The sequence below is a fragment of the Rhineura floridana genome, chromosome 20, assembly GCF_030035675.1.
Source record: "Rhineura floridana isolate rRhiFlo1 chromosome 20, rRhiFlo1.hap2, whole genome shotgun sequence".
In the NCBI taxonomy this organism is placed as follows: domain Eukaryota; kingdom Metazoa; phylum Chordata; class Lepidosauria; order Squamata; family Rhineuridae; genus Rhineura; species Rhineura floridana.
In genome coordinates this window covers 2583497-2607834 of record NC_084499.1, presented here as the reverse complement: position 1 = coordinate 2607834, position 24338 = coordinate 2583497, and the positions used below count along the sequence as shown (strand labels likewise).

Genomic DNA, 24338 nt, shown 5'->3' with positions numbered 1-24338 from the left:
CCTACTCAGAGTAGACCCATTGAGATTAACGGGCACGACTAACGTAGCCTCATTAATGCCAGTGGGTCTACTCCGAGTAGGGCGGAGGCGCCTCTCGTGGAAGAGCGGCAGAAGAGGGAGGGGGCCGAGATTCACTACCCAAGATGGCGGCGCCACGGTAACCATGGCGACGAGTAGCCGGGTTGGGGGTGCTCATTTCTCTTCTTCCCCCGCCCCTTTGCAGAAATCACATGGCCTTCTTTCGCCCCGCCCCTCTGGCGGCGGCTTCTCACGTGGTGCGCGGGGCTCTTCTTCCCACGTGACACTCCCCACCACCACCGGCAATACCGCAAAAGAGGGACCCCCGCCGACGTGGTTGGCATGGAAACGCGGCGTGTGTTCTACCTGCGCCTCCTCGCCCTGGTGGTCCTGCCCAGGGCGCCGGCAGGTGAGAGGAGGGCGGCGGGGGTGCACCAGTGGGTCTGGCACTCCCACGAGACACGCCGTTTCGTCTCCAGAACGGGCGGGAGCCCAAGCCGTCTTGGAGCACACTTCAGCTCCCGGAACTCTGCATATGCTCAGAAGCACCCTCCTTTATTTCATCTCAGGGTTCAGCCAGTGAAATGCAGTCGTGGGTGGGGCTGACTTGGGGAAAGAAATATAACTCTGCACATGGTCAGATGCGGCAGTCCTTGAAGTGTTCCTCCGTTCATGCCTTTATTACGTCCTTATTTCGGGATCTTACCTGCTGGCATTGCTTTGTCGGGCCAAAAGCGCCTGCTGTTCACAGGGACCTATTATTATTATTATTATCATCATCATCTATAAGTTAGGTACAAGACACTGGCTGTAGGTGCACCTTTGGATGACGGCGACGTTTGATCTTCACATGCTTATTGTTGATTCCCACATCTCAGACTCGGCTTGTGGACCCACATGGGGAACATAAGAAGTTGCCTTGCTAGAGCTTTCTGGGACTTTTCTGAGTGGGAGTTCCTCTGAGCATCTGCAGAGTGCATAATTCACCTCGCCACTATGTACACTAGATCAGACTGTTGTATTTTCCGATTCTGCCTTGCAGAAAATGCCAGCCTAATGAAATAAAGCAACAAATCGGAGTACTTTGCCATCTCCAGAGTTTGGAATAATATCAACCGTTGCTTGTGAGCCTAGTGGAGATGGTTTCTGGGAGGATCTGAGCCCCAGAGCATCCTGTTTTAGAAATTAATCACCTTTTCCTTGTTTCAGTTCCCCGAGCAGTTGCCAAAATATCAACAATGTTTTGTTACTCAAGAGAAGTGTTGGGGCAGAAATATTACCCTCTCTGCTTTGCAAGCGTTTCCTCTTCCCCCTGCACCCAATTCCAGGCACAGGGTGTGTTCATTCTAGTTACTCTGAGGTGAGGGTGAAGGCACTTTGCACGTGGCCAGAGACTCTTAGGTATTTTGCTTGTGGCAATGTTCAGCCCCGGCACTGAAAATAGTTCCAGAGTTGAGCTATAGCTGTGGAGCACCCTTATCCAAATCCCTTTCCACTTTCAGATTTCTATATGTCCGTACCCTGGCCAGAAATACCATATTTTATTTTATTTTTTAAAAAATATTATTTAATGTATGCGCTTCTTCCTTTACCAAATTTTCAGTCTTGAATAATTGCCACTTTTCCTTCGACTGGAATGACAGCTTGTTATTTCATATTCTGCTTCTGGCTGAAAGTGATATGGGTTTGTTTCCTCTAAGCTTACAGAATTCCCCAGCTTGACTTTGAAGAGAAATATTTTGAGCAGTGGCTAGATCACTTCAATTTTGAAGCTTACAGCAACAAAACGTTTGCCCAGAGGTTCCTCATTACAGGTATGATTTTGGAGGGGTGGCGGTGTTGAAAATATATAGCAACATAGAAAGATCCCTTCTAGAGCAGACCAAATATATATGTAGTTTAGCATCCTGTTTTCCCCACAGTGGTTAACTAGATCCTCTGGGAAGCCCACAAGCAGGACAGGAGGCCAATAGTCTTCTCCCACTGTTGTTCTCTCGCAGCGGAAATCCATAGGTTTACTGTGACTGAGTATGGCAGTTCCACATTACCACTGCTGGCTGTCTCCTTCTCAGTGCATCTATCTAAACTAGTGCCATCACCACATTCTGTGGCTAGAGATTGCATAAATTGTGCATTAATGGCCCATCCTGCCTTATAGCAAGTTAGACCCCTGGTCTGTCGAGTCTAGTGTTACCTCCTCTGACTAGTAGCAGTTCTTCAAGGCCTCAGGCAGAGGATGGCTTTTGCCAGGCCTGCTACCTACATTTTCTTTAACTGGAGATGCCAGAGAGGTTGAACCTGCGACTTTCCTTGTGAAAAGCATGAGTTTTACTGCTGAGCTGTAGGGAGATCATCCACCTAAAATGCAATCTGCCCAACTTATTTTTAGTCCCTTGGATAATTTGAAGAGATGTTCCCCTATCTAGAGAAACGAACTGAGGGGAAAAACAGTGCTTCAGAAGCTCCCTTCCATCTTTCTGGGTGGAGTGTGTCCAGTAACCTTGCTGGACTATCAGGGCAGATTGCTCTAGCACAGGGCAGCAGAATTTGCGACCCTCCAGACCTTGTTGGGCTCCTGCTCCCACCAGCCTTAGCCAGCTGATTATGGTAGTTGTAGTCTCAACAATATCTGGGGGAGTTCATTCTTACTGTAGGTGCAAGTAGTGCATGTTCTAATGTTCCAGGAGGAAAGTCCGTAGATCCGAAAGTTGGTGGTGCTTTTCTAGGAGCAAAAAATAATAATTGCTGGCGCTCCTAATACAGGCACAATCCTTCTTGTAAGTTCTGTGTCTTTAATAGCAGCTGCTACTGCTTCGTTGCCTTAATGTACTCTGCTCACTCTTGCACAGATAAATTCTGGAAGAAGGGAGCCGGACCCATCTTTTTCTACACTGGGAATGAAGGAGACATCTGGACCTTTGCTCAGAATAGCGGCTTCATCACGGAGCTGGCCGAGCAGCAGAATGCTCTGGTGGTCTTTGCGGAGCACGTGAGTGTTTTTTGCACGTGTTTCAGCATTGCCTGAGCTGTGCCAACTGCAGTGCGTTTGGTTTGGATGATGACCACCAAGGAACTGCGTTGTTGTTTGAAGTGTCTCTTGTGCTTCTGTCCTGGGTTTCAGAGATACTATGGGAAGTCGCTGCCATTTGGGGCAGCATCGCTGCGGAAGGAAAATGCCGGCCTGCTGAGCATGGAGCAGGCCCTTGCTGACTACGCAGTGCTCATCAGCGAGCTGACGCATCACTATGCTGCCAGGGAGACGCCTGTCATTGCTTTCGGAGGCAGGTGGGGGCTCGCTCGCTTTTTCTTAGTCTTCTTCCTCTTCACAGCTATATGCACCTGATGTGTGCAGAATTCTTTGTACAGGACTGACAAAATGTTTCCAAGTTCCTTCATGCCAGCTACAAATTTTTAGGAGTCTTTCCTGTGCAGAGATGAGGCAAATATTTCAAATATCCAAGCACCACCACCAAAACGTCTTGGTTGCTGGGTTTTCCCCAACCCCCAAATTCCTGATGGGAGCGGGTTGTTTCTGAGCTGGCTGTGGTGTCTGAGGTTGACCCAACCCTGGCCAAGGCAGGTGGGGAGAGCTACTGGGTCAGGGGAGGTAAAGGTGTGCAAGGTTGTACCCGAGGATCTTTGGGGAGAGTAGTGTTAGTGTTTGCCTCACACTCTGGGTCACTGGGACGGGCATTTTCTCTGGGACTGTTTAGTTTGGAGCTTCTGTGCCCTGGATTGGGTTCTCTCAATTGGGAGATGCTCATTGGGCCTTCCTGGATCCAGGCATGCCTTGACAGATCTTGTCATGTGGTTGTTCTCTGCAGCACTCCAGTTGGGGAACCCTCCCGAGGTGCCAGGGGGATTACAGCTGCTCCCCTAGCTGCCTCCTTTTTGGAGAGAAGGGATTCTTTGCCCCCATAACACCACTGGGCGCAGGGGCACACTTTTCTTCCCACTGTAGCTGGGGCCAGAATGCCCCTTTCTTCTAACCAATAGGGGTCTAGGTTTGGGGCCAACCTCAAGAGCACAGAAGAATCCCCTTTCACCAAAGTGCCGCCATTTTATCCACTTTTCCTTGCCCCGTATCTGTGGCTGTTGTATTCTGGCTCCTCTGACTCGGGCCAACAATTTGAGGAGTCTTCCTCCCCTTTCCAGTGAGCAAGCAGACCAGCAGCATCTTTCCTCAGGTCAAGAACATAAATCTCTTTTCTCTCTCCTTTCTTCCCTGCCCTGTCCTCCAGTTACGGAGGGATGCTCAGTGCATACATGAGAATGAAGTATCCCAACGTTGTGGCCGGGGCACTGGCTGCCAGTGCCCCTGTGCTGTCCGTGGCTGGGATTGGAGATTCCAATCAGTTCTTCAAGGATGTCACAGCAGTAAGTGGAGGAAGCTCTGGGTGGGTTCATGTCCTCTTCCGAGACCAAGGCTCCAGCCCTCCTCTTACAATGGTGCATCTGAAGCTGTGAAGCGGTGTGAAAGTCTTGGGTCTCCTGAAAGGATCCAAGACTTCTTTCATGCAATCGCTTGAATCAGAAGAGGGACTTTCTCTCTTTCTTTCAGGACTTCCAGAACTACAGTCCAGACTGCTCCAAGGCCGTACAAGAAGCATTCCAACAAATCAAAGACCTGTACCTGGCTGGAGGTAAAGTGAGCCCACCTGTCCAGCAGGGAGCACCCCTTGAAAGAGGGCTTTATGCTACAAAACGTCTTCTGGGGGAGTTATATGAGAAATAAATTGCTTTGAAACAGTTTTAGAAAGCAGCACTACCCCCATGTCTTTAAGAAAATAATAAAAACCGAAATCCAAGCACAAACAATCAAACCAGTGCATTGGCTTTCAAGAAGAACGACAGGGTCTTTTTTGGGGTGACACGCAGAGTTCCTCCCCAGACTGGCCAGGCTGTTTCCTCCATTTCAGAAAATGCATTAAAACATTTGCACAAATTTGCTTTCTTGTACAGAGTTCTTCAATTTGCACATTTATTTATTTATTTATTATATTTCTGTACCGCCCCATAGCCAAAGCTCTCTGGATGGTTCACAACATATAACATCCAATATACAATTTAAAAACATATATTAAGCTTAAAATAATTATACCAAAAATACCTAAACATAATTAAACATATAAACAACTACAAAACTCAGTACTAAATATTAAATGTAAAATGCATTAAATCGGTTGAATATTAAGATGTTAAAATGTAAATATTAAATTGCTAAAATATTTAAAATTATAGGTGTTAAAATGCCTGGGAGAACAGGAAGGTTTTTACCTGGTGCCGAAAAGATAACAATGTTGGCGCCAGGCGTACCTCATCAGGGAGAGAATTCCATAATTCGGGGGCCACCACAGAGAAAGCCCGTTTTCTCGTTGTCACCTTCCGGACTTCTCTCTGGGTAGGCTCCCGAAGGAGGGCCTTTGATGTTGAACGCAGTGTACGGGTAGGTTCATATCGGGAGAGGCGTTCCATCAGGTATTGTGGTCCCAAGCCGTGTAAGGCTTTATAAGTCAAAACCAGCACCTTGAATTGACCAAAATCCTAGTAAAATACTGAATTCTGTCTCTTTTATTTTGACAAGAAGTTGTTTTGGCTACAGAGAGGGAATGTGTGGACGATTGGAGCGAGTGGTGATAGAGGATGCAGTAGCTGTGTGACACATGCTCAGATTGGTTTAAACTAGACCACGACCCTTTTAAAGTAATTGTACGGTCCAATCCTATGCATGTTTACTTAGAAGTAGTCTGGCTGTGTCCAGTAAATCTTACTCCCTAGTAAGCGTGCTTAGGAATGCAGTCTTAACAGAGCAATCCTATGCACATCTACTCAAAAGTCAGTCTGATTTTGTTCGTTTGGATTACTCCCAAGTAAACGTGTATAGAACTGAAACCTTGATTGGCTTAGTGTTGATTGATCAATTTAAATCATACGAGGAAAAAAGCAAAACTTGTATGGAAAAAAAACATACTCTGGTTTTAGATAACACGTTCATCTATCTCAGCTGGTTTCTTCTTAGAATAGGCATTTGCCCTTTTCTCAAACAGGAGGAAATTCCACTTTGCCACCTGCAGTTTTTATAAGCTTGTATTAAAAACAAACAACATTTTTAGAAAATATATGCTGCTCACTTCATTGGACAGCACATCCTTAGTTGATCAAAATGTTTTCCAGTCTAAACCAGCCTTTCCCAACCAGTGTGCCTCCAGATGTTGTTGGATTACAACTCCCATCAGCCTCAGCCAGCATTGGCAATGGTCAGGAAAGATGGGAATTGTGGTCCAACAACATCTGGAGGCACACTGTTTGGGAAAGGCTGGTCTAAACAGATGATTGACTAAGCGTTGCAATTTAAAAAGCCATCTCCTCCAACCAGCCTTTGACCCTTCATTTTTCTTTTAAATTAAACCAGCAGAAACCCTCGGTCATCCAAGCACTGGGCCGGTCTGCTGCGTGGAAATTTCACACTCATAACGTTGGAGAGCCCAAAGACCCTTACTTAGGCTTCCTTCCTAAAACATGCTTACTAGGGAGTAAGCCTCAGTGAATGGGACGGGACTTGCTTAATCATGCAGAGTGTTGTGCTAAACCACTTTTTCCCCTCCTCACTTAGCTTACGAGAGAATCAGCAGCGGAATGTCCACTTGTGCAAAGCTTTCTTGTAAGGAAGATGTCTATCAGCTGTTTGGATTTGCCCGGAATGCTTTCACCATGATAGCCATGATGGATTACCCGTACAAGACTGACTTCATGGGACACTTTCCAGCAAACCCGGTCAAGGTGAGGGCTGCCCAAATCAGGCTTCTTCAGTAGCTGGAGAAAACCTCTGTTCTGAGTTCACTTCACCATCATCAGCTCACCGCTGAGCGGTGCTAAAGTCTGTTCCTCTTGCAGTCTTTCTATAGGACAGACTTCCAACTTATTTAACCAGACTTGCAAAATTACCTCACACCAACCTGCAGTAGGTATTTCAATGTTTATTTTGTAATAGAAAACTTTTAAAATCTGAAGTCTCCTCCCTCTTTGTGAAGCTTCCTTGTCTGCCGATGATTTATATTTGCTTGCCACAGGGTAACCTGGTTATCAATCTGGGTTAAACAGTCATTCCTAATGCCTTCTTCCCAAGAAAGCCTGGGAAACGTAGGGCGAGTTTGCAAATATCCCCTCAAATGGAGGGGATGTCAGCAACAAAGTAGTTCAGTTGGTAACTCAGCAGGGAGGAAACTGAGAAGGGGTTTTGTTGCTGAAAGTGTGTATAATATAGGAAATACACGGTTTAAATAGTGATGGGATCATTTTATGATTATCTACTCGGATGAAACTGCAGAATGTTAATACTGGAACTCCCCTTTGATTCCAGATCTGATAGGTTGAAAACAAACAGAGAAATTGAAGTTCTTGTGTCAGCACCTCAGTTACACCTAGTCTTTTCTGACTTTTTTTTTTTGCTGGGTCTAAGAGCCAGTGTGGTGTAGTGGTTAAGGTGTTGGACTACGACCTGGGAGACCAGGGTTCGAATCCCCACACAGCCATGAAGCTCACTGGGTGACCTTGGGCCAGTCAGTGCCTCTCAGCCTCATGAAAACCCTATTCATAGGGTTGCCATAAGTCAGAATCGACTTGAAGGCAGCACATTTACATTTACAAGACATGTCTTAGCTTCAGCCAAGATCTTGCAGCTAGCTTCTGATTTCTCTTTGGCTCTAAAAGGTAATCTAATGTGTGTGTGCTTATAACTCAGGTTGGCTGTGAGCTGATGCTGACGAACAAGGACCGAATCAGGGGCTTGGCAGCTCTTAGCGGTGAGTGGCAGTAAGACCTGCAACTTCCTTCCAAAACCTACAGGAATGCTCTGCTTTCCCTCTGTGTGCCAGGCCTGAAATCATACATGTTATGTAGTCTGCATTCAGACAGTCCTCTAAGCGATACTTTGAGTAGGATTGGGAAGGAGCATTCGCAAGTCTTGAGCTTGTGTGCTCCCTTTGCTCTGCCCCTCCCTCCACTTCCTTTTGTGCACAAGGAGACTCTGCTTCAGGTTAGCAGCAAACTATTCTTTGCACACAAAGCAGGATTCTAAGGGAGGATAAAAACATGGCTTGGGATTCTACTTTACGGGTAAACTATGGATTGCTCGAACCATTGTTTGCCCCATTTAAACGGAATGGTAAACTATTGTCAGCCCAGAAGTGGAAGCTTCTAATCTCCATCTTCCTCTTTCAACAAGCCTTTTAAGTAGAGATCTTATCCCAGTCTGTGTCTGTTTTGGAATTGCTTTTTAAGATGCTTTTTAAGATTTTATTTAAAATACATGATTAAGGTGTTTTATTTTAAGATGTTTTTAGTGTTTGTTTTTTAGTGTTTTGTCCCTTGTTTCTGGCCCTGGGCTCCTTCTGGGAGGAAGGGCTGGACAGAAATATTATTATTAATGTGTGACGGATGGAGCACATGAACATGAGGCTCATCCCAACCCACCAAACCATGGATTGGGAGACCATCTGAATGTGGCCACAGACTTGGAAAAATCAGATGCCCCTCTCATTCATTTCATTGGGGCTTCTAGCTAACTTCTTGCTGGATTTTGCCCAAAGTCTCTTTCTGTATCTAAAGGGTTGGCTGAGATGCAGGCTTGTTGGTGATGTACAGGCTGAGGGTGGATTTCTTCTTCCTGCTGGCTGAAGGCCCCTCTCCATTCTGCTGCCGTTCAGCTGTGATCAGGTGACGCGGCAGCTGAACAAAGCAACAGGCATGATCCACTAGAACCTTGGGCAAGGAGCCTGCCTTTTCCCAGGCTTTCCCCGCTGGGTTGCAGACATAGACGCCGTCCTCTTTCTTCTTCTGTCTCATTGACCCGCCGCCGGTGATGTATAGTTGCAGCTGGTGCACAGCAAGGCCAAACTGGCAAAGGTCAAAGGGGGAGAGGCTGAGCAGGGTCCACTGGTCAGTGGCCGGGCAGTAGTACTCCGTCTCGTTCACAGGAACCCATTCCTGAGCCTGTAAAGAACCAAAATGAATGTCAGAGGGGTAGATCCAGCTTCTGTTCAGTGGAAGGCAAGACAAATAGACTCTGTCACCAGCAAGGAGCAGAGCCCTCCCAGTCGCTGAGCCAGACCAGTGAGCAAACCTGACTCAGAAGTTGTTTCAAGGCAGCCTTCACCTACCTTGTGCCCTCCAGATGTTTTGGACTACAATTCCTGCCGGCTCCTGTCGGCATGGCTAATGGTCAGGGTGAGGGGAGGTGCAACCCTAAACCATTGGGAGGGTTGGACATTGGCCCCTGCTGTTTGAAGAAGTCAGAGAGCAGCTCTTGCCTGTCGGTGGACAAGCCATGCTCAGCACAGCCCCCACTAATTCTGCACAGGAGAACTTCCCAGTGTGTTCTGCTACTCCGCATGAATTACTAGGGCTGCTACTGTTGGCGTTTCATTCTGGTTCAAGGGAGCATCTGCAAAGGGATGCTACTCAGTTAAACAAACCTTATAATGTGGGTCAGAGAATCAGTCAGATTGGATGCATATAGATGAACATAACTAAAGAATTGTTTTTTCCAACAGAACTTCCTTTATTGGTAGATTTGAGTGTCCCAGCTAGTGCCATCTCAGAAGAGGCATTCCATCCTGTGTGAGACAGAACAGGAGAATCTCTCTTCTAAGATGGTGCCTCGCACCTATGGCTTTGTAAGTACTTAACGCTAAAAAAACCCAACCATTGTTTTTTGAAAAATCTGCTGCCCAGTTAAGCAGGGCCAACTTTTAAAAATTGGTCTGTTTATTTGATTAAACTGAGCAGCTCTGTTAATTAGCAGATGAGGGGGTGACTTCTGGACTTTCAGCCACAGGTAGCAAAATACTTTGGGCCAGCCACGTGATCAACTATACAGGGAATTTCTGTTCTCTGAGATCTTGCTGGTTCCGTGCGGCAGAGGGATCTGTGTGGGTGTCAAAGTAAGAAGTGCTTCAGTGCTGGTGGCCATTATCGGGAAGCCTAAAACAGAGGCTCCCAAATTGTGATCCATGAACTTAATTCAGGTGGTTTTGTCTCTGGATTTGATCCATTGTGTTAAATATTCATTTTCAGCTGTATTTTTCATTTCTTATATTGTATCTTAACTGTATTACAATCTGAGTTCTATGGAATCCAAATTTTAATTCAGTAAAACAAATGACAGCAGCAATAAAAATAGAGTGGAAATCCATACAGCATCTTGCACAGCGCATGGCATTTGCTACAGCAGGCAGAAAAAACATTAAGTGGTCTGGCAAGACCCTCAGCAAATTTCAAGTGGTCTGTGAGGGGCAAAGGATTGGGAGCCATTGACCTAGAATACAGTGGCCAGCCTTTCCCAAGCAGGAGCCCTCTACATATTTTGGGCCATGTCTCCCATCCATCTCAGCCAAAGTGACCAGTGGTGAGGGATGAAGGGAGTTGTGAGTCCTGAACGGCTAGAAACCGCCAGATTGGGAAAGGCTGGCATAGATCATAAGAAGAGTCCTGCAGTCTCACAGTGGCCAGCCGGGTGCTCCAGTGGGAAGCCCGCAAGCAGAGTGCAAGGGCACTCTTCCCCAGCAACTGATCTTCAGAGGCAGACAGCCATGATGATTAACGCTGTTTTGTCTTAATGTATTTTAAGATTTGTTTTTATGATGTTTTAAAGTGTTTTGAGTGCCTTGTTTGCCGCCCAGGGCTCCTGCTGGGAGGAAGGGCGGGATACAAATTAAATTATTATTATTATTATTGTTATTGTAGTAGTAGCAGCCACGGATAGCCTTACCAATTCCACATACAGCAATCCTTTGGGGACACCTGGTGCTTTTTCTTAATCTCTGCCTTAATAGCTATGTAAATTGAAGAGCCTGCACAGGAGCAAACTCTGGCTGTTTTGGAAATTGGGCCTCCTTGTGTAGTATTCTACTTGCATATTGTCTAGGCACTGGATATGTTGCCCTGTTTGCTGCTAGGAGGCAGGTTTTTTCAGAGAAATGCTGCATTAGGTGGTACGTCCTTCCTCTCTAGGACAAGTCAGCTGAAATAATCAAGGCTGTATTGAAAAGGAGGTTGTTCCCTCATGAGAAGGGAGCCTGGCCATGAGGAGCCAGTCAGCAAGAACCGAGAACGTGGCTGGGAGCCCAGGGCAGCAACACGCGCAGAGACCCTGGCAGGCGCTTGGCCTGTTGCAGTGCGTTGAATACATAAAAATGAACATACGCTTGTCAGAGCCCTTCCTCCAATGCAGAAGATTCGGTCCCCAACTGCTGCCATCCCATGGTCGCACCGAGCAAAGGTCATGGGTCGGTTCCTGACCCAGCAACGCAGGCGGGAAAGATAGCTATACGTGTCACGTAAGATGTCACCGGCAGCAAATCCCCCTGTTGGAAACGGGTGACAGAAGACGACTCTTCTGATATATGAACATGGATCCCATGGCATCCCTTTAGATCATGCAGGAGTCTTTTCCTGCCTTGCTGCTCTGCGATGCTGGGGGTTGAAGCATCTGTGCAAAGCATGTTGCCTACTGCTTAGCCAAGGCCTCTCCCAAATCTTAACAGGCAGAACGTTAGAAAGGGATGCAAAGTGTCTTCACAGCAGTGAGAGCCTCCACTGGTTGGCTGCCCCTTTCTCTTCTCTCCCCCCTCCCCCCCCCCACCAATCAAAGCACTCCGTAGCCAGGTCCCTGTGCCAAAAGGAGATACACGCAGCCTTTGCCTTGGGTTCTCCTCTGCGGGGCCCCTTCTGTCCCCACTCATTCACCTGTTTCTCGGAAACAAAGTGCCCCAGACCAGGCATCCAGGAGGGGAATTGCAGTTTCCTTCTCTCTTGGAAAACAGGACACTTGTTCACCCAGAGGAGGGGGTGGGCAGCCAACCAACAGGGAAGGACATAGTCCAGCATTTTATTTACTGGGATGCGGCATTTTTTTTTATATTGCCCTTCAGCTTAAAAAATAAATAAATCCCACAGTGATTTCCATAAGAAGTAGAAGGTACAGATAGAATTGAAGCATAAATAACACATATCGAAACAAACTTAGAAACATAGAGACTAATCAGGCAATAAGCTCTTAAAAGCTGGATAAAAGCAGTCAACAGAATTAAAGGCCTGGTGGGACAGTGTGGTCTTTGCCTTTGGCATTGAAAGGAGAACAAAGGAGGCGCCAGTCAGGCTTCCCTGGGGAGAGCCTTCCATCCTCACCACTGAGAAGGGCCTGTCTTCCAGCTAGCTAGCCGCCCCCCTCAGACAGAAAGCTTAACGGGCAGGTGATCACAGACGGAGCCATACGGCAGTCCCTAAAGTATGCTGGTCTAAAGCTGGAAAGGGTTTTAAGGTCAGAACCGCACTTTGAATGGGGCTCAGGCATGGACTGGGAGCCGGTGCAGCTGGCACAATGCAATTGCCATTGTTTTTGTGGTTTTATTTTAGGGTTTTAATGTACCTATTTAAAGTGCGATATTTTTGTAACCTGTCCCTTTTGTGAAGGGCAAGGAAGAAGTACAGATAATGAATAAGTGAATAAACCACCCGCGCAGCCCTAGAAGCTGCGTTCTGAGCCCTCCTCAAAGGTAGCCCAGAGGAGAGCACATTGCAGGAGCATCGTTCACAGCCAGATCGCCATGAAAAGAGGCACGTGGTGGTTTGAACTCTTCATATTTTGTCTGCGTGCAGCCTTAAAACTGACCACCCTTATGGGGCCCTGCATTCTAGACAGGAAGTAAAGAAACAGTGTGAAAGCCAGACCCTCTTTGAGGATGGCCAACATCCAGCCTTCTTTCCCTGTAGCAGGACTGATTCTCCGGCGAGGCAGTCTCGGTTTCTCACCTGATATGAAGAGGATTGACTTGTGGGTCGCCCCCGCGTGGTCAGCCACGGGCATCGGAAAGGGCGCCATGGGCTGCCACTCATTCTTCGCAGGCTGATACTCCTCTGCCGTGTCAGTGAGTGTCCCCAGCAGGGCTCCTCCCCCCACAGCCATGAGGCGGTCGTTCAGCACCCCTGCGTGGAAGCGGGTCCGCCTCCCCAGCATACTTGCCACTTGGAGCCACCTGTTGTGTCGGGGGTCGAACCTGAACACCTGGAGCCGGAAGGAGGAAAGGGTTTACTGGGCCGTCCCTTACTTCGCCTCCTGGTGGGGTAATCATTTAGCATCCCAAAAGGTGGGCAGGGGAGCAAACATTTATGGACTCTCATGCAGCAGCTAAATCGAGAGCAGGCAAGGGGTCCCTTCAATAAGGCAGCTTCCATTTCTTTCTGCTAGTTAGAAAGCGGGTATTGCCAGTGTGAATGCTGATCTGATCTTGCGCCCAGCTATGGACTGACAAGGATGTCATGGGAGACCAGTGCAGTTCTAGACCCATGGCCAAGGCCCTTAGTGGGGCTGAGTCCATGGGGCATGGGCCCCCAAGTCCTCATCTAAGTGTCTTGGTGTTATTTCCCCAAATTAAGATGACTTTATGTAGAAATTGTTTTTTGGGAGGGAGAGGATGAACGGGGGGAATTGAATTGATTTGGAGCAGAATCTGTTGGGAATTTATTATTGCAGATAAATGAAGAGGAACTGATTTGGGGTGGGGTGCACATTAAAGATGTGCGGGGACACCTTTACCTTTTTGCACATTAAAGAATTTCTATAGGGTGATTTGGTTGGGAAATTAGGTGGCCAGCCTTGTGTGACATTTAAATTCTAAGTTTGCATGTATACATACAAATTAGTGTATGTGTGTAAATTGTGTGCAGAATTGTATCTATGAGCCCATGTTCCAGTTTTTTAAATATCTACCAACACCTTTGCCTGCGGTGGGGATATGTTCTATGGGTTAAGAGAGTGTTGCTGGCTTCAAAAGTGGCCCTGGAGCAGCCTCGTTCGCAGATGAATCCTTTACATTTATGCTATGCCCATCCAAAATATTTGCCCTTAGTTCAGCCACCTGTCCCATCAATCCCTTGAGCCTTTGCCTTCCTGCACTCTGGAACTGAAAAAAGATTACAAAAAAGTCACTAGCACCAAGTCTTGCATAGGACCCGTGTGCGGGCGTGTGCGCACTCCCAAATGTTTCATGTTGAGGTCCCATCAATTGAAAGGGGGATGGTTTGGTGCTTGCACTTGTAACTGAAACAGTGTGACCCTGTTAGTGGTGTTTACTTTCATTCCAGAAGGGCGCATGGCCTCCTGCAAGCCCCAAATAGTGTTTAAATGCTCCTGTTCCAAGCTGATTGGAGCTCTGATCAGGAGCCCACCCATTAGGTGCTGAGGAGACACTGCAACATTTTATTATTATTATTATTATTAATAATAATAAGTTTATTTATATACTGCATTTTCCACAAATATACGTGCTCATAGCGGTTCACACAAATAATCCAATGCAATTTCACAACATATAATAAAGAGTTTAATCACTAAATTAAGAAAATATATCTATATACAGTACATCAAAACATAAATGAGCATAAAGCTCAACAACAAAGCTTGTTGTAAGTCTCCACTTGATAGTAGGTAGGCCCGTGCGCACACACACGCTGTTCCATATAGAGCAAAGGAAAGCTGAGGTGGAAGAGAACACAAAGAGGGGTGTGGCCCTGTCAATATGAGCAAGGTTTGTGGAATCCATGCACTTTACTCCTGTGACTTGAAGAAAGAGGTAGCGCCAAGGGCTCTGGCCCAAATCAAAACACAGGCGTCCCTTGGAAACTGCCTGCTTCTCCTTGAGACTCGCCCACAAGCCTGACTGGGTCATCTCTACCCATGTTACTTTGCTGTAGACTGATGATTGGTCACTCTTTGTCTCGAGAGGTACCAAAACCATTGTCTCTGGCGTAGCCTACCTGTACGCATTTCCTCCTCTTGAGGATTAAGGGGGTCATTCTGTGGGGCTCAGCTGCCCTTTCTTTATAATACTGAATGTTTGCAGAGACACCTGTGGGCAACCATAACTTTGCTGGGGTGTGGGATTGGAGCGGGACCCTCTGATATCTCGGGTTGTGCAGCCACTGAGGACTGTGCAAAGTTAGAGGAGCAACCTGCACTTAAAGGTGTTCTGTGAAAGAAGGGAACAGTGAATGGGTGGAGATGTACAAACATAGATTAAACGTTTCTTTTCTTTAAAAAACAAACTTCTGAGAGCAGGAGGAGAAGTGGGGCAGTATCTGGAGTAAAGGATCTTTTAAAAACATTTGCCCATACAAACTTAAAGAAGCACTGTAAGAGGTTTAGCGCTGCTTATCAAGGAATTGACTTTCGTGCTAAGTGACCCAGAAGCAAAAGTCTTAGTTGGGATAGGATGCAGGATGATACATGGCCTGTACACCCCTGGCCTATTCTGGACAAAGTTGCACACAAATTAGCTGCTGTAGACATCTCTTTTAAGCTTACACTTACCTGGTTTGAAGGACATTGTCCTGTAGCATCAAACCTATCCTGGCCCCCTATCACAAAGACAAAGTCATGGATCACAGCAACACAGTGGTTGTACACAGGTCTGCTGAGTTCCCTGATCTTTTTCCACGAACTGCAGTTCTGATCAGCAGCCCACACATCGCCACATATGGTGTTGTCCACAGATCTGCCACCAAGGACGACCAGTGTGTGGGCACCAGCGCGAACTTTTGTGCTCTCGCTCTGGAGTGTCGGCTGAGCATACAGCCGGGCGTGATAATCCAAGGCATCCTGAAGGTACCGGCGGCAAGCGGGCTCGGTCTTCATGATGGGCACTTCCTGGACAAATTTCTGCAAATCTTGGAGAGGGATAAGGGGGAACCGAATACGCCGTAAAATATCAGCTGCATCTTTCAGGCGTGTGTTCTTGTGGCGCAGCCAGCATACAGCAGCATGGAACAGTTCCAGCTCGCTGAGATCTTCCATGTCTGCTCTGTCTAAGATCTCACACAGAGTAGCCACATCAAGCTCTTTCAGCAGTGGTGGATCCGCCAGGATGTTGTAGCAGTGCCTGCTCACACAGCTCATGGCTTTCCGCTTTAACTCTTCTGGACCGAGCCTTTTTGCGATCTCAAGGATAGCGAGACAGGTGTGCCGATTCAAGCCCTCTTCTAGAAACTGAAAGCACAGGCGCATGACCTCGCGCACCAGCAGCACCTCTGCTGCCTGGAAGGTCTCCTCGACGGTCTGAAGGGTCAGCTCCAGCTTGTTGGAGTAAACAAAGGACAGAACATTTTGCAGGCCACGGGCAGTAACGGATGCCAGCTTGACATGGATGTTGTGGCTTGCAGCATCCCCAACGAAACGCATTTTGCAGTAGTTGCTGGCTGCAGCCAGAATGACTTTGTGTGCAGGGAAGGAGACGCTCTCTGCCTCCAGTGTCACATCGCACAGGATGTTCTGCGAACGCAGGTTCCCAAGCCCCTCTAGAAGTTTGGCCAGGTAGATGTCCGAGTAAAGACATTGGCCCTCGGCCCCAATTTGGCTGGCAACAGCTGCCATCCTGAAGTTGCAGCCTGGGGATCCACTACCTAGAACATTTCCCCAGCCACCCTCTGACCCTTACTCTATTCAGGGCCTCTATTTAAAATCTAAAGTCATCTCTCAATTTTAGAAACTCAAGCCTGTCATTTCTCCAGAAGTGGAACCGGCCATCCTGTTAGTTGTGCTACGGAACAGGCTTGTGTTTTGCCTGAAGTGTTTGTTTTCTCCCCACTCGGCTACTATGAGAGCAGGTCAGCTGACATGTCATTTCCAAGACATCACCATCCTTTACCCCCACCTCTGTGAGCCGTTTCATGTCCACAAAGGTACAGTGTCTACTCAGCTTCCTGGTCATGCCTGAAGTGGCTCGCAGCGGGCCAGGCAGCAAGCCCAGACTTGCCTCCAGCTTTGCAGAGTCCTTGCTTGGGACCAAGGGCTGCTTCACACCCCAGTCTTGCATGTAGTCGTTCAGCTAGTTGGCAGCACAAGCAGGGGAGCATTCTGCTTCCAGCTGCATCTTTAGCATCTGTACCTAAGCAAGGCCCTTAAGTTTGCAAACAAGGTAATCCTAATCATGAGAATGTCAGAAGAGCCCTGCAACAAGATCAGAGCCAAGGCCCACCTGATCCTTCTGGGAAGCCCACAAGGGCAACTCTCTTCTCCCATTGCTGTTCCTCAGTGGCTGGTATTCAGAGGCATACTGCCTCTGACACTGGAGGTGGAACATAGCCGCCATGGCTAGGAGCCATGGGAGCCCTTATCCTTCATGAATGTTAGAGTCATCCAAACTGGTGGCCATCTCCACACCCTGTGGCAGCAAATTCCATTAGGGGTTGCTACACAGGTGGGTTTTCTTCCAAATCCTAATACAGGAATCGTTCTAATTCGAGTCCACAAGAACAAGATATCGCTTTTGTTTCATTTTTTTCAAAATGTCTCCAGCCCTCTCTCTGATGCTCAGTGTGTGGCCAGAGATGATCTGGGTCCAGACCCATTTGGCTTAAGAGATTGAGTAAGCCACACATCTCTTGTTCTGTTGATGTTTTTCATGACAAAAGAAAGTACTTCTTGACTCAGCGCATAGTTAAACTATGGGATTCGCTCCCACAAGAGGCAGGGATGGCCCCCAACTTGGATGGCTTTAAAAGAGGATTAGACAGATTCATGGAGGATGAGGCTAACAGTGGCTACTAGCCATGATGGCTGTGCTCTGCCACCCTAGTCAGAGGCAGCATGCTTCTGAAAAGCAGTTGCCGGAAGCCTCAGGAGGGGAGAGTGTTCTTGCACTCGGGTCCTGCTTGCGGGCTTCCCCCAGGCACCTGGTTGGCCACTGTGAGAACAGGATGCTGGACTAGATGGGCCACTGGCCTGATCCAGCAGACTCTTCTTATGTTCTTATGCTGTTAGGCATTCCAGAGGATGTTTTGTTACAGGGCAGTATACAAGTGTTGTTATTGATAAGTAATCTCACTTTCTCCCCAACCCCTGACAATGGGCAGGCTTTCAATATCCTGACAGCCTCTCTCTTTTGGCTCACTAGGACTACTCTACAACTCCACTGGGACCGCTCCATGTTTTGATATTTACAAGCAGTACCAGAGATGTGCAGACCCAACGGGTTGCGGCACAGGCTTGGATGCCAAAGCGTGGGACTATCAGGTATGTCCAAGGGAAGAGATGAAATTTAACTGGCACATCCCTTCACCAAGCTGGTGCCCTCCGTATGTTTTGGACCACAACTCCCACCAGGCCCAGCCAGCACGGCCATGCTGAATGATAGGGGGTTTGTTCAAAACATCTGGAGGAAAACCAGGTTGGCAAAGGTTGCTCTGTAATAGCTTATGCCTTATGGAATTTGCTGCCACAAACTAAGTAAGTATTGTATGAGGGCGGTGTGCTTTACTTTTGCTATCCGAAATCTCCTGCCTATCAGTTTTGTTGGGTGACCTCAACTCCTAATTTGTTTATTTGTTTATTTGTTGAATTTCTTAGTCGCCCATCTGGCTGGCTATCCAGCCACTCTGGGCGACGTACAAAATGAGTTATTGCAATTATTATTTAAACTGTTTTTCAGATAAATTATATAGCCAGTACAATAAAATTACATATAAATAACAAAAACAGGATAAAGAGAATAAAACAATAGCAGAAAATAAATAAGTCTTATAAAACAATCAGATTTAAATATCATGAGGAAGGGAGAAAAACTTTATCCACTTCCTCCACACCATGCATAATTTTACAAACCTCCCACCCCTTAATCATCTTTTTTCTAAACACCGGTGTTAGCTGTTCCTCAAAGGGAAGGTGCTCCAGCCCCTAAATCATGTTGGTTGCCCTTTCCTGCACTTTTTTCCAGATCAGCAATATCCTTTTTGAGAGAGGGCAGCCGGACTGTCACACAATATTCCCAAATGCGGCTGCACCACAGATTAGGTACAATTGTTTACAATGCTAATCATACAACATCCAAAATGGGAGTGTGTTTCAGTGCATGTTCAATCCATGCTCCTTTCCCGGTATCTAAAGGACGTGCTACTTTGGGTAGGTCTTCTTATCACAAGTTCCCCCTTAATTGCAATGTAGGCTCGAGTGTTTCTGTACTGAGAATCTTGGGAATACCTGCTATGGGGAGCCAACTTCCCACACCCTTGCTTGTTTCCTATTATCCTCTTTGGGACCAACATGGCTTCTGAGGCTCCAGTTCTTTGTTCAGGCCTGCACCGAAATCAACTTAACCTTCAACAGCAACAATGTGACCGACATGTTCCCGGAGATGCCCTTCACAGATGCCACCAGGGAAGAATACTGCTTCCACAAATGGGGAGTTCGCCCTCGGCCATCATGGCTGCGGACCAGTTTCTGGGGCAATGGTAAGCAGGAGCCATTCTTCCTTAGTCCACTCGCTCACTTTGGCCAGGCCAAGGATTGCACCTTGCCTTTGGGGTCAACACCCAGCCAAACCTGCCCACTTCCTGAGGGGTACCCTTCGCCCCAAGCCCAGTCGCCAATCCAGAAGCACAGGGGCCTTGGCAACAGTTCTCTCTGCTGGGTTGGACGCTCTGTCGACCCCAGACAGTACTGCAAGGTTCCAGTTCCAGACTGGCCTGAATGAAAATGTTCCCCTTTTGGTTGGGGGGGGGCATTTTTTTATTTCTAAGTCACTAATATCCATGGCATGTTAATCAAATCACTAACAAAGGACACTAAGAACAACCTCCCCGTTTTTAAAATCTTCCTCTTTTCTTCTTCCCTGACTGATGGGAGAACCTTTATACCACAGAGACAAGAGTACCTGTTTGGTATGCGCATGGTCTTGGGTTCCATGGCTGGCACCTCCAGTTAAAAGGGTCTTAGCAGACGCTAAGAATGTTAACTGGAGCATGGCACAGGGAGCATATCACCCCTGTGCTTTATCGATTTCACTGGCTCCCAATTTGTTCTGGGCCCAATTCAAAGTGCTGGTTCTGACCTTTAAAGCCCTAAACGGCCTTGGACCAATGTACCTGAGGGACCGCTTACACCCATATGTACCTGCCTGAGATTTAAGATCATCTGCCTCTGGTCTCCTCTGCGTGCCTGGAGTGAAAGATGTTAGATTGACAGGCACACAGGAGAGAGCTTTTTCAGCTGTGGCCCCCAAGCTTTGGAATACTCTACCCCAAGAAGTTCACGCTGCTCCCTCCCTGTTGGTTTTCCTGAGACTTCTGAAAACGATCTTGTTCCGGAGAGCCTTTGGGAGGGACTGAAGGTAGAGCCTGACACTGATTTTATGCCTCCTACGTTAAATTTTACCTTTAAGAACATAAGAAGAGCCTGCTGGATCAGGCCAGTGGCCCATCTAGTCCAGCATCCTGTTCTCACAGTGGCCAACCAGGCGCCTGGGGGAAGCCTTTGTAGTCCCTTTAGTACCAATCCCTATATATATGTATATATGTGTGTGTGTATATATCTATATTTTATTTTATGTATTTTAATTGCATTTTATGTATTTTAATCTATGTTAATGTTTTTGTGATTTTACTGTTTACAATTTTATTATGTACATGTTTGATTTTATTTTTGTAAGCTGCCCTGAGTACCCTATTATAGGGTAGAAGGGCGGGATAGAAATATTTTAAATAAATAAAATAAATAATAAATAAGAGAACCATTTCTCTGGCTTGACTCTGGAGAGCTGCTGCCAGTCAGAGTTGGCAATACTGGCTTGGTGGACAGATGGTCTGACTCCATACAAGACAGCTGCCTAACTGTCTCACTTCCTCTCCACTTAATGGCATGTCCTTCTCAAATGCTCCTCTCATTCCTCCAGAACTTCCCCCTCAAAACTCCCAACTGGCACAAGGCATGCCTTTCAGGCATCACACTCTGAGCACAGAGCATTCTGTTCCATGCAAGTTGTCACCATTAGGGACACAGGAAGTGGACTTGCACCGAGTCATGTCATCTAGCCCAGTATTGCCCACACTGGCTGGCAGCAGTCCTCCAGGTTTCAGACTGGAGTCTGTCCCAGCCCTACATGGAGATGCTGGGGGGGGGTTGAACCTGGGGCCTTCTGCAACATAAAGCAGATGCTGTGCCACGCTTCGTACAGACCCTTTGTGCAATTTAACAATTTCTACCAAATGAGCTAATAATTTTATTTAACATCCTGTTTGATGTTATCAGATCTGGCCGCCGCAAGTAACATCATCTTCTCAAATGGAGACTTGGATCCCTGGGCAGGTGGTGGAGTAAGTATCCCCCTCTCCAAATTCCCCTGGAGCAGCTATCACTCCAAAGGTGGCTGTTTCACACCTATCAGCTTTCACACTGTGCCTGCCCTCCCCTCCAAAAAGCCTGACTTCCAAACGTTGTCAATTTCAGGTTAGAAAGAACCTGAGCTCTTCATTGATTGCCATAATCGTCAAGGGAGGTGCTCATCACCTAGACCTCAGGTACCTATTTGGAGAAATTGGCAAGGGCTGCATTACTAACACTGCGTGGGGGCGGCTACTGAAAGGTGTGAGTGATGCCAGCTCCAGAAAGGAGGGGGCCCTTTCCAAAACTTCTGGGCATATGCCGTTTTGATTTTAACCCTTCACTCATTTTATGCCATTAGGCAGCCTTTGCATCCTAGTGTCCTCCAGATGTTTTGGACTACAACTCTCTTATCAGCCCAGCCAGCTATAGTTCAAAACAACAGTTGCATTAGGTGTTGAAATCTGGACTGTTGTGGTGCAGGAATTGCACCACAAATGGTAAGAGTACTAGCCCTCAGAAGTCTGTCAAGTACTATATGATAGTTAAATAGAGCCTCCATGTTCCAAGGCAGTCTACCTCAGAGTACCTGGCATAAACCAGCTTGTGGGCTTCCTTAAGAACATAAGAAGAGCCTGCTGGATCAGGCCAGTGGCCCATCTAGTCCAGCATCCTGTTCTCACAGTGGCCAACCAGGTGCCTGGGGGAAGCCCGCAAGCAGGACCCGAGTGCAAGAACACTCTCCCCTCCTGAGGCTTCCGGCAACTGCTTTTCAGAAGCATGCTGCCTCTGACTAGGGTGGCAGAGCACAGCCATCATGGCTAGTAGCCATTGATAGCCCTGTCCTCCATGAATTTGTCTAATCTTCTTTTAAAGCCATCCAAGCTGGTGGCCATTACTGCATCTTGTGGGAGCAAATTCCATAGTTTAACTATGCGCTGAGTAAAGAAGTACTTCCTTTTGTCTGTCCTGAATCTTCCAACATTCAGCTTCTTTGAATGTCCACGAGTTCTAGTATTATGAGAGAGGGAGAAGAACTTTTCTCTATCCACTTCCTCAATGCCATGCATAATTTTATACACTTCTATCATGTCTCCTCTGACCCGCCTTTTCTCTAAACTAAAAAGCCCCAAATGCTGCAACCTTTCCTCATAAGGGAGTCGCTCCATCCCCTTGATCATTCTGGTTGCCCTCTTCTGAACCTTTTCCAACTCTATAATATCCTTTTTGAGATGAGGCGACCAGAACTGTACACAGTATTCCAAATGCGGCCGCACCATAGATTTATACAACGGCATTATGATATCGGCTGTTTTATTTTCAATACCTTTCCTAATTATCGCTAGCATGGAATTTGCCTTTTTCACAGCTGCCGCACACTGGGTCGACATTTTCATCATGCTGTCCACTACAACCCCGAGGTCTCTCTCCTGGTCGGTCACCGCCAGTTCAGACCCCATGAGCGTATATGTGAAATTAAGATTTTTTGCTCCAATATGCATAATTTTACACTTGTTTATATTGAATTGCATTTGCCATTTTTCCACCCATTCACTCAGTTTGGAGAGGTCTTTTTGGAGCTCTTCGCAATCCCTTTTTGTTTTAACAACCCTGAACAATTTAGTGTCGTCAGCAAACTTGGCCACTTCACTGCTCACTCCTAAGTCTAGGTCATTAATGAACAAGTTGAAAAGTACAGGTCCCAATTCCTTGAGGTATCTGACTGGTCACTGTCGGATTATAATACATAGGAAGTTGGAGTCAGCCCATGGGTCCATCTACTTCACTATTGCCTGTGCCGACTGGCAGTCTCTCTCCAGGGTTTCTGACCAGGGTTTCCCCTAGCCTTACCTGAAGATGTCAGGGATTGAACCTGGGGCCATCTGCCGCTGAGCAATTGCCCTTTCTCTTTTGCTCTGATCCAGCAGTGCTGCTCTTACACAGTCTTGGGCCTTCTGATATTATATTAAAAAACTGCTTTGCCTACCAATTTTTAGGCATTCTAGAAATGTTAAATTGATTCATCCCAAAAAGACTCCCTGCTGGAGTGCATGTCCTAGTTTCAAAGTAGCAGAATTCAAAATCTGGCTGCGATTCCCTAGACTGGGTGTTTGCTTGCCCAACCCACTTCCTGTGGCTCTGTGTTCCAACAGGAGCTCCAACCCGGCTGATCCACTGTCTGTCAGAGAGGCTCGCAACCAGGAAGCAAATCTCATCCGCGACTGGGTCAGATCAGCCAGCACCAAGGAAGCCTGGGGGAATACAGCAGCTGGAGCCTGAGAGCAATGCGCTCCCAGCCGCTGTCCAGCCCCCTTTTAACAGGAGTCAACAATGCAGCGTTTTGGTGCCAAAACCAGCCAGGAGCCCTGCTGATGGTTGGGTCAGCCAATGTTGGCCACCTAGGTGGCGACTCTTTGAGGCGACAGGGTTGTAAAAGCAAGAAATAAAACTGGAAAGATTCTCTTGAGCATTGCCCTGCTTCTTATGCATTTCCTGAATGCTGGATTGGGTCCGTGACTCTTTGCCTCAACTGTATTTGGGATTACCATTCCAAGACTACAGATGCTATCCTTCCTACAGCTGACCTGCCTCTGAAGAAACAGGTGCGTCTGTCATTAATCACCATTATCAGCTGAGGCTTTCAAGCTCACAGCCATATTGACACTGCTGAGAAGTGAAGAACAGCTCTTGGTGTTTGTCCTAGTGGGGCTTCTCACCTGTCCCAAGCGCAGGAGGCAAGTAACAGTATGCCGATTATTCGACCCTGTAGCTGGTCACCCAAAATCACTTTGCGTAAGCTTGCAGAAGACGCTCAGGCGTACTGCGTCACACCATTGGCCAGATAGCTCAGTGCAGTCTGCTCTGACTACCAGTAACTGGAGATACTGAGGGTTGAACCAGGGACCTTCTGCATGGGAAAGAGGTGCTCCACCACTGGAGGGCGGTCCTAATCAACCTTAAAGGTTGCTGTGGAACACACAGATGGGCATAACTGTCCCCCAGCTGTGTGCTCGGCCCCGTGCCATGCAGGGTTTTTCTAGGTCATTGTCAGCAGCTTGAAGGAACAAACGGCATCCAAGCACACTTGTCGTAGCCCTGCTTGGTTCAGTGCAAGATCAAAGTCCGTTCCCGAACAGCCAGGCTGAGTGATGATGCACAGGCAGGAAATCAC

General features: G+C 47.3%; 1 protein-coding gene across 1 annotated transcript; it reads left to right on the top strand.

Moving 5' to 3' along the window:
• The first annotated feature begins 238 nt into the window (after positions 1-238).
• DPP7 (dipeptidyl peptidase 7) lies at positions 239-23633 on the top strand. Its single transcript, XM_061604138.1, has 13 exons — positions 239-427; positions 1719-1832; positions 2868-3007; positions 3140-3303; positions 4260-4395; positions 4580-4661; positions 6632-6798; positions 7760-7820; positions 17967-18085; positions 19143-19299; positions 21095-21159; positions 21293-21363; positions 23320-23633. The coding sequence occupies exons 1-13, from the start codon at positions 361-363 to the stop codon at positions 23444-23446; spliced, it is 1470 nt and encodes a 489-aa protein (XP_061460122.1). The 5' UTR covers positions 239-360; the 3' UTR covers positions 23447-23633.
• Positions 23634-24338: the final 705 nt, after the last annotated feature.

Bases quoted from the DNA above. Each gene is read 5' to 3' on its own strand.
- DPP7 (XM_061604138.1), top strand. From the start codon at position 361: ATGGAAACGCGGCGTGTGTTCTACCTGCGCCTCCTCGCCCTGGTGGTC. The intron at 3,304-4,259 runs GTGGGGGCTCGC...CCTGTCCTCCAG, and splicing joins GTCATTGCTTTCGGAGGCAG to TTACGGAGGGATGCTCAGTG. The intron at 21,364-23,319 runs GTACCTATTTGG...GTGTTCCAACAG, and splicing joins GCTCATCACCTAGACCTCAG to GAGCTCCAACCCGGCTGATC.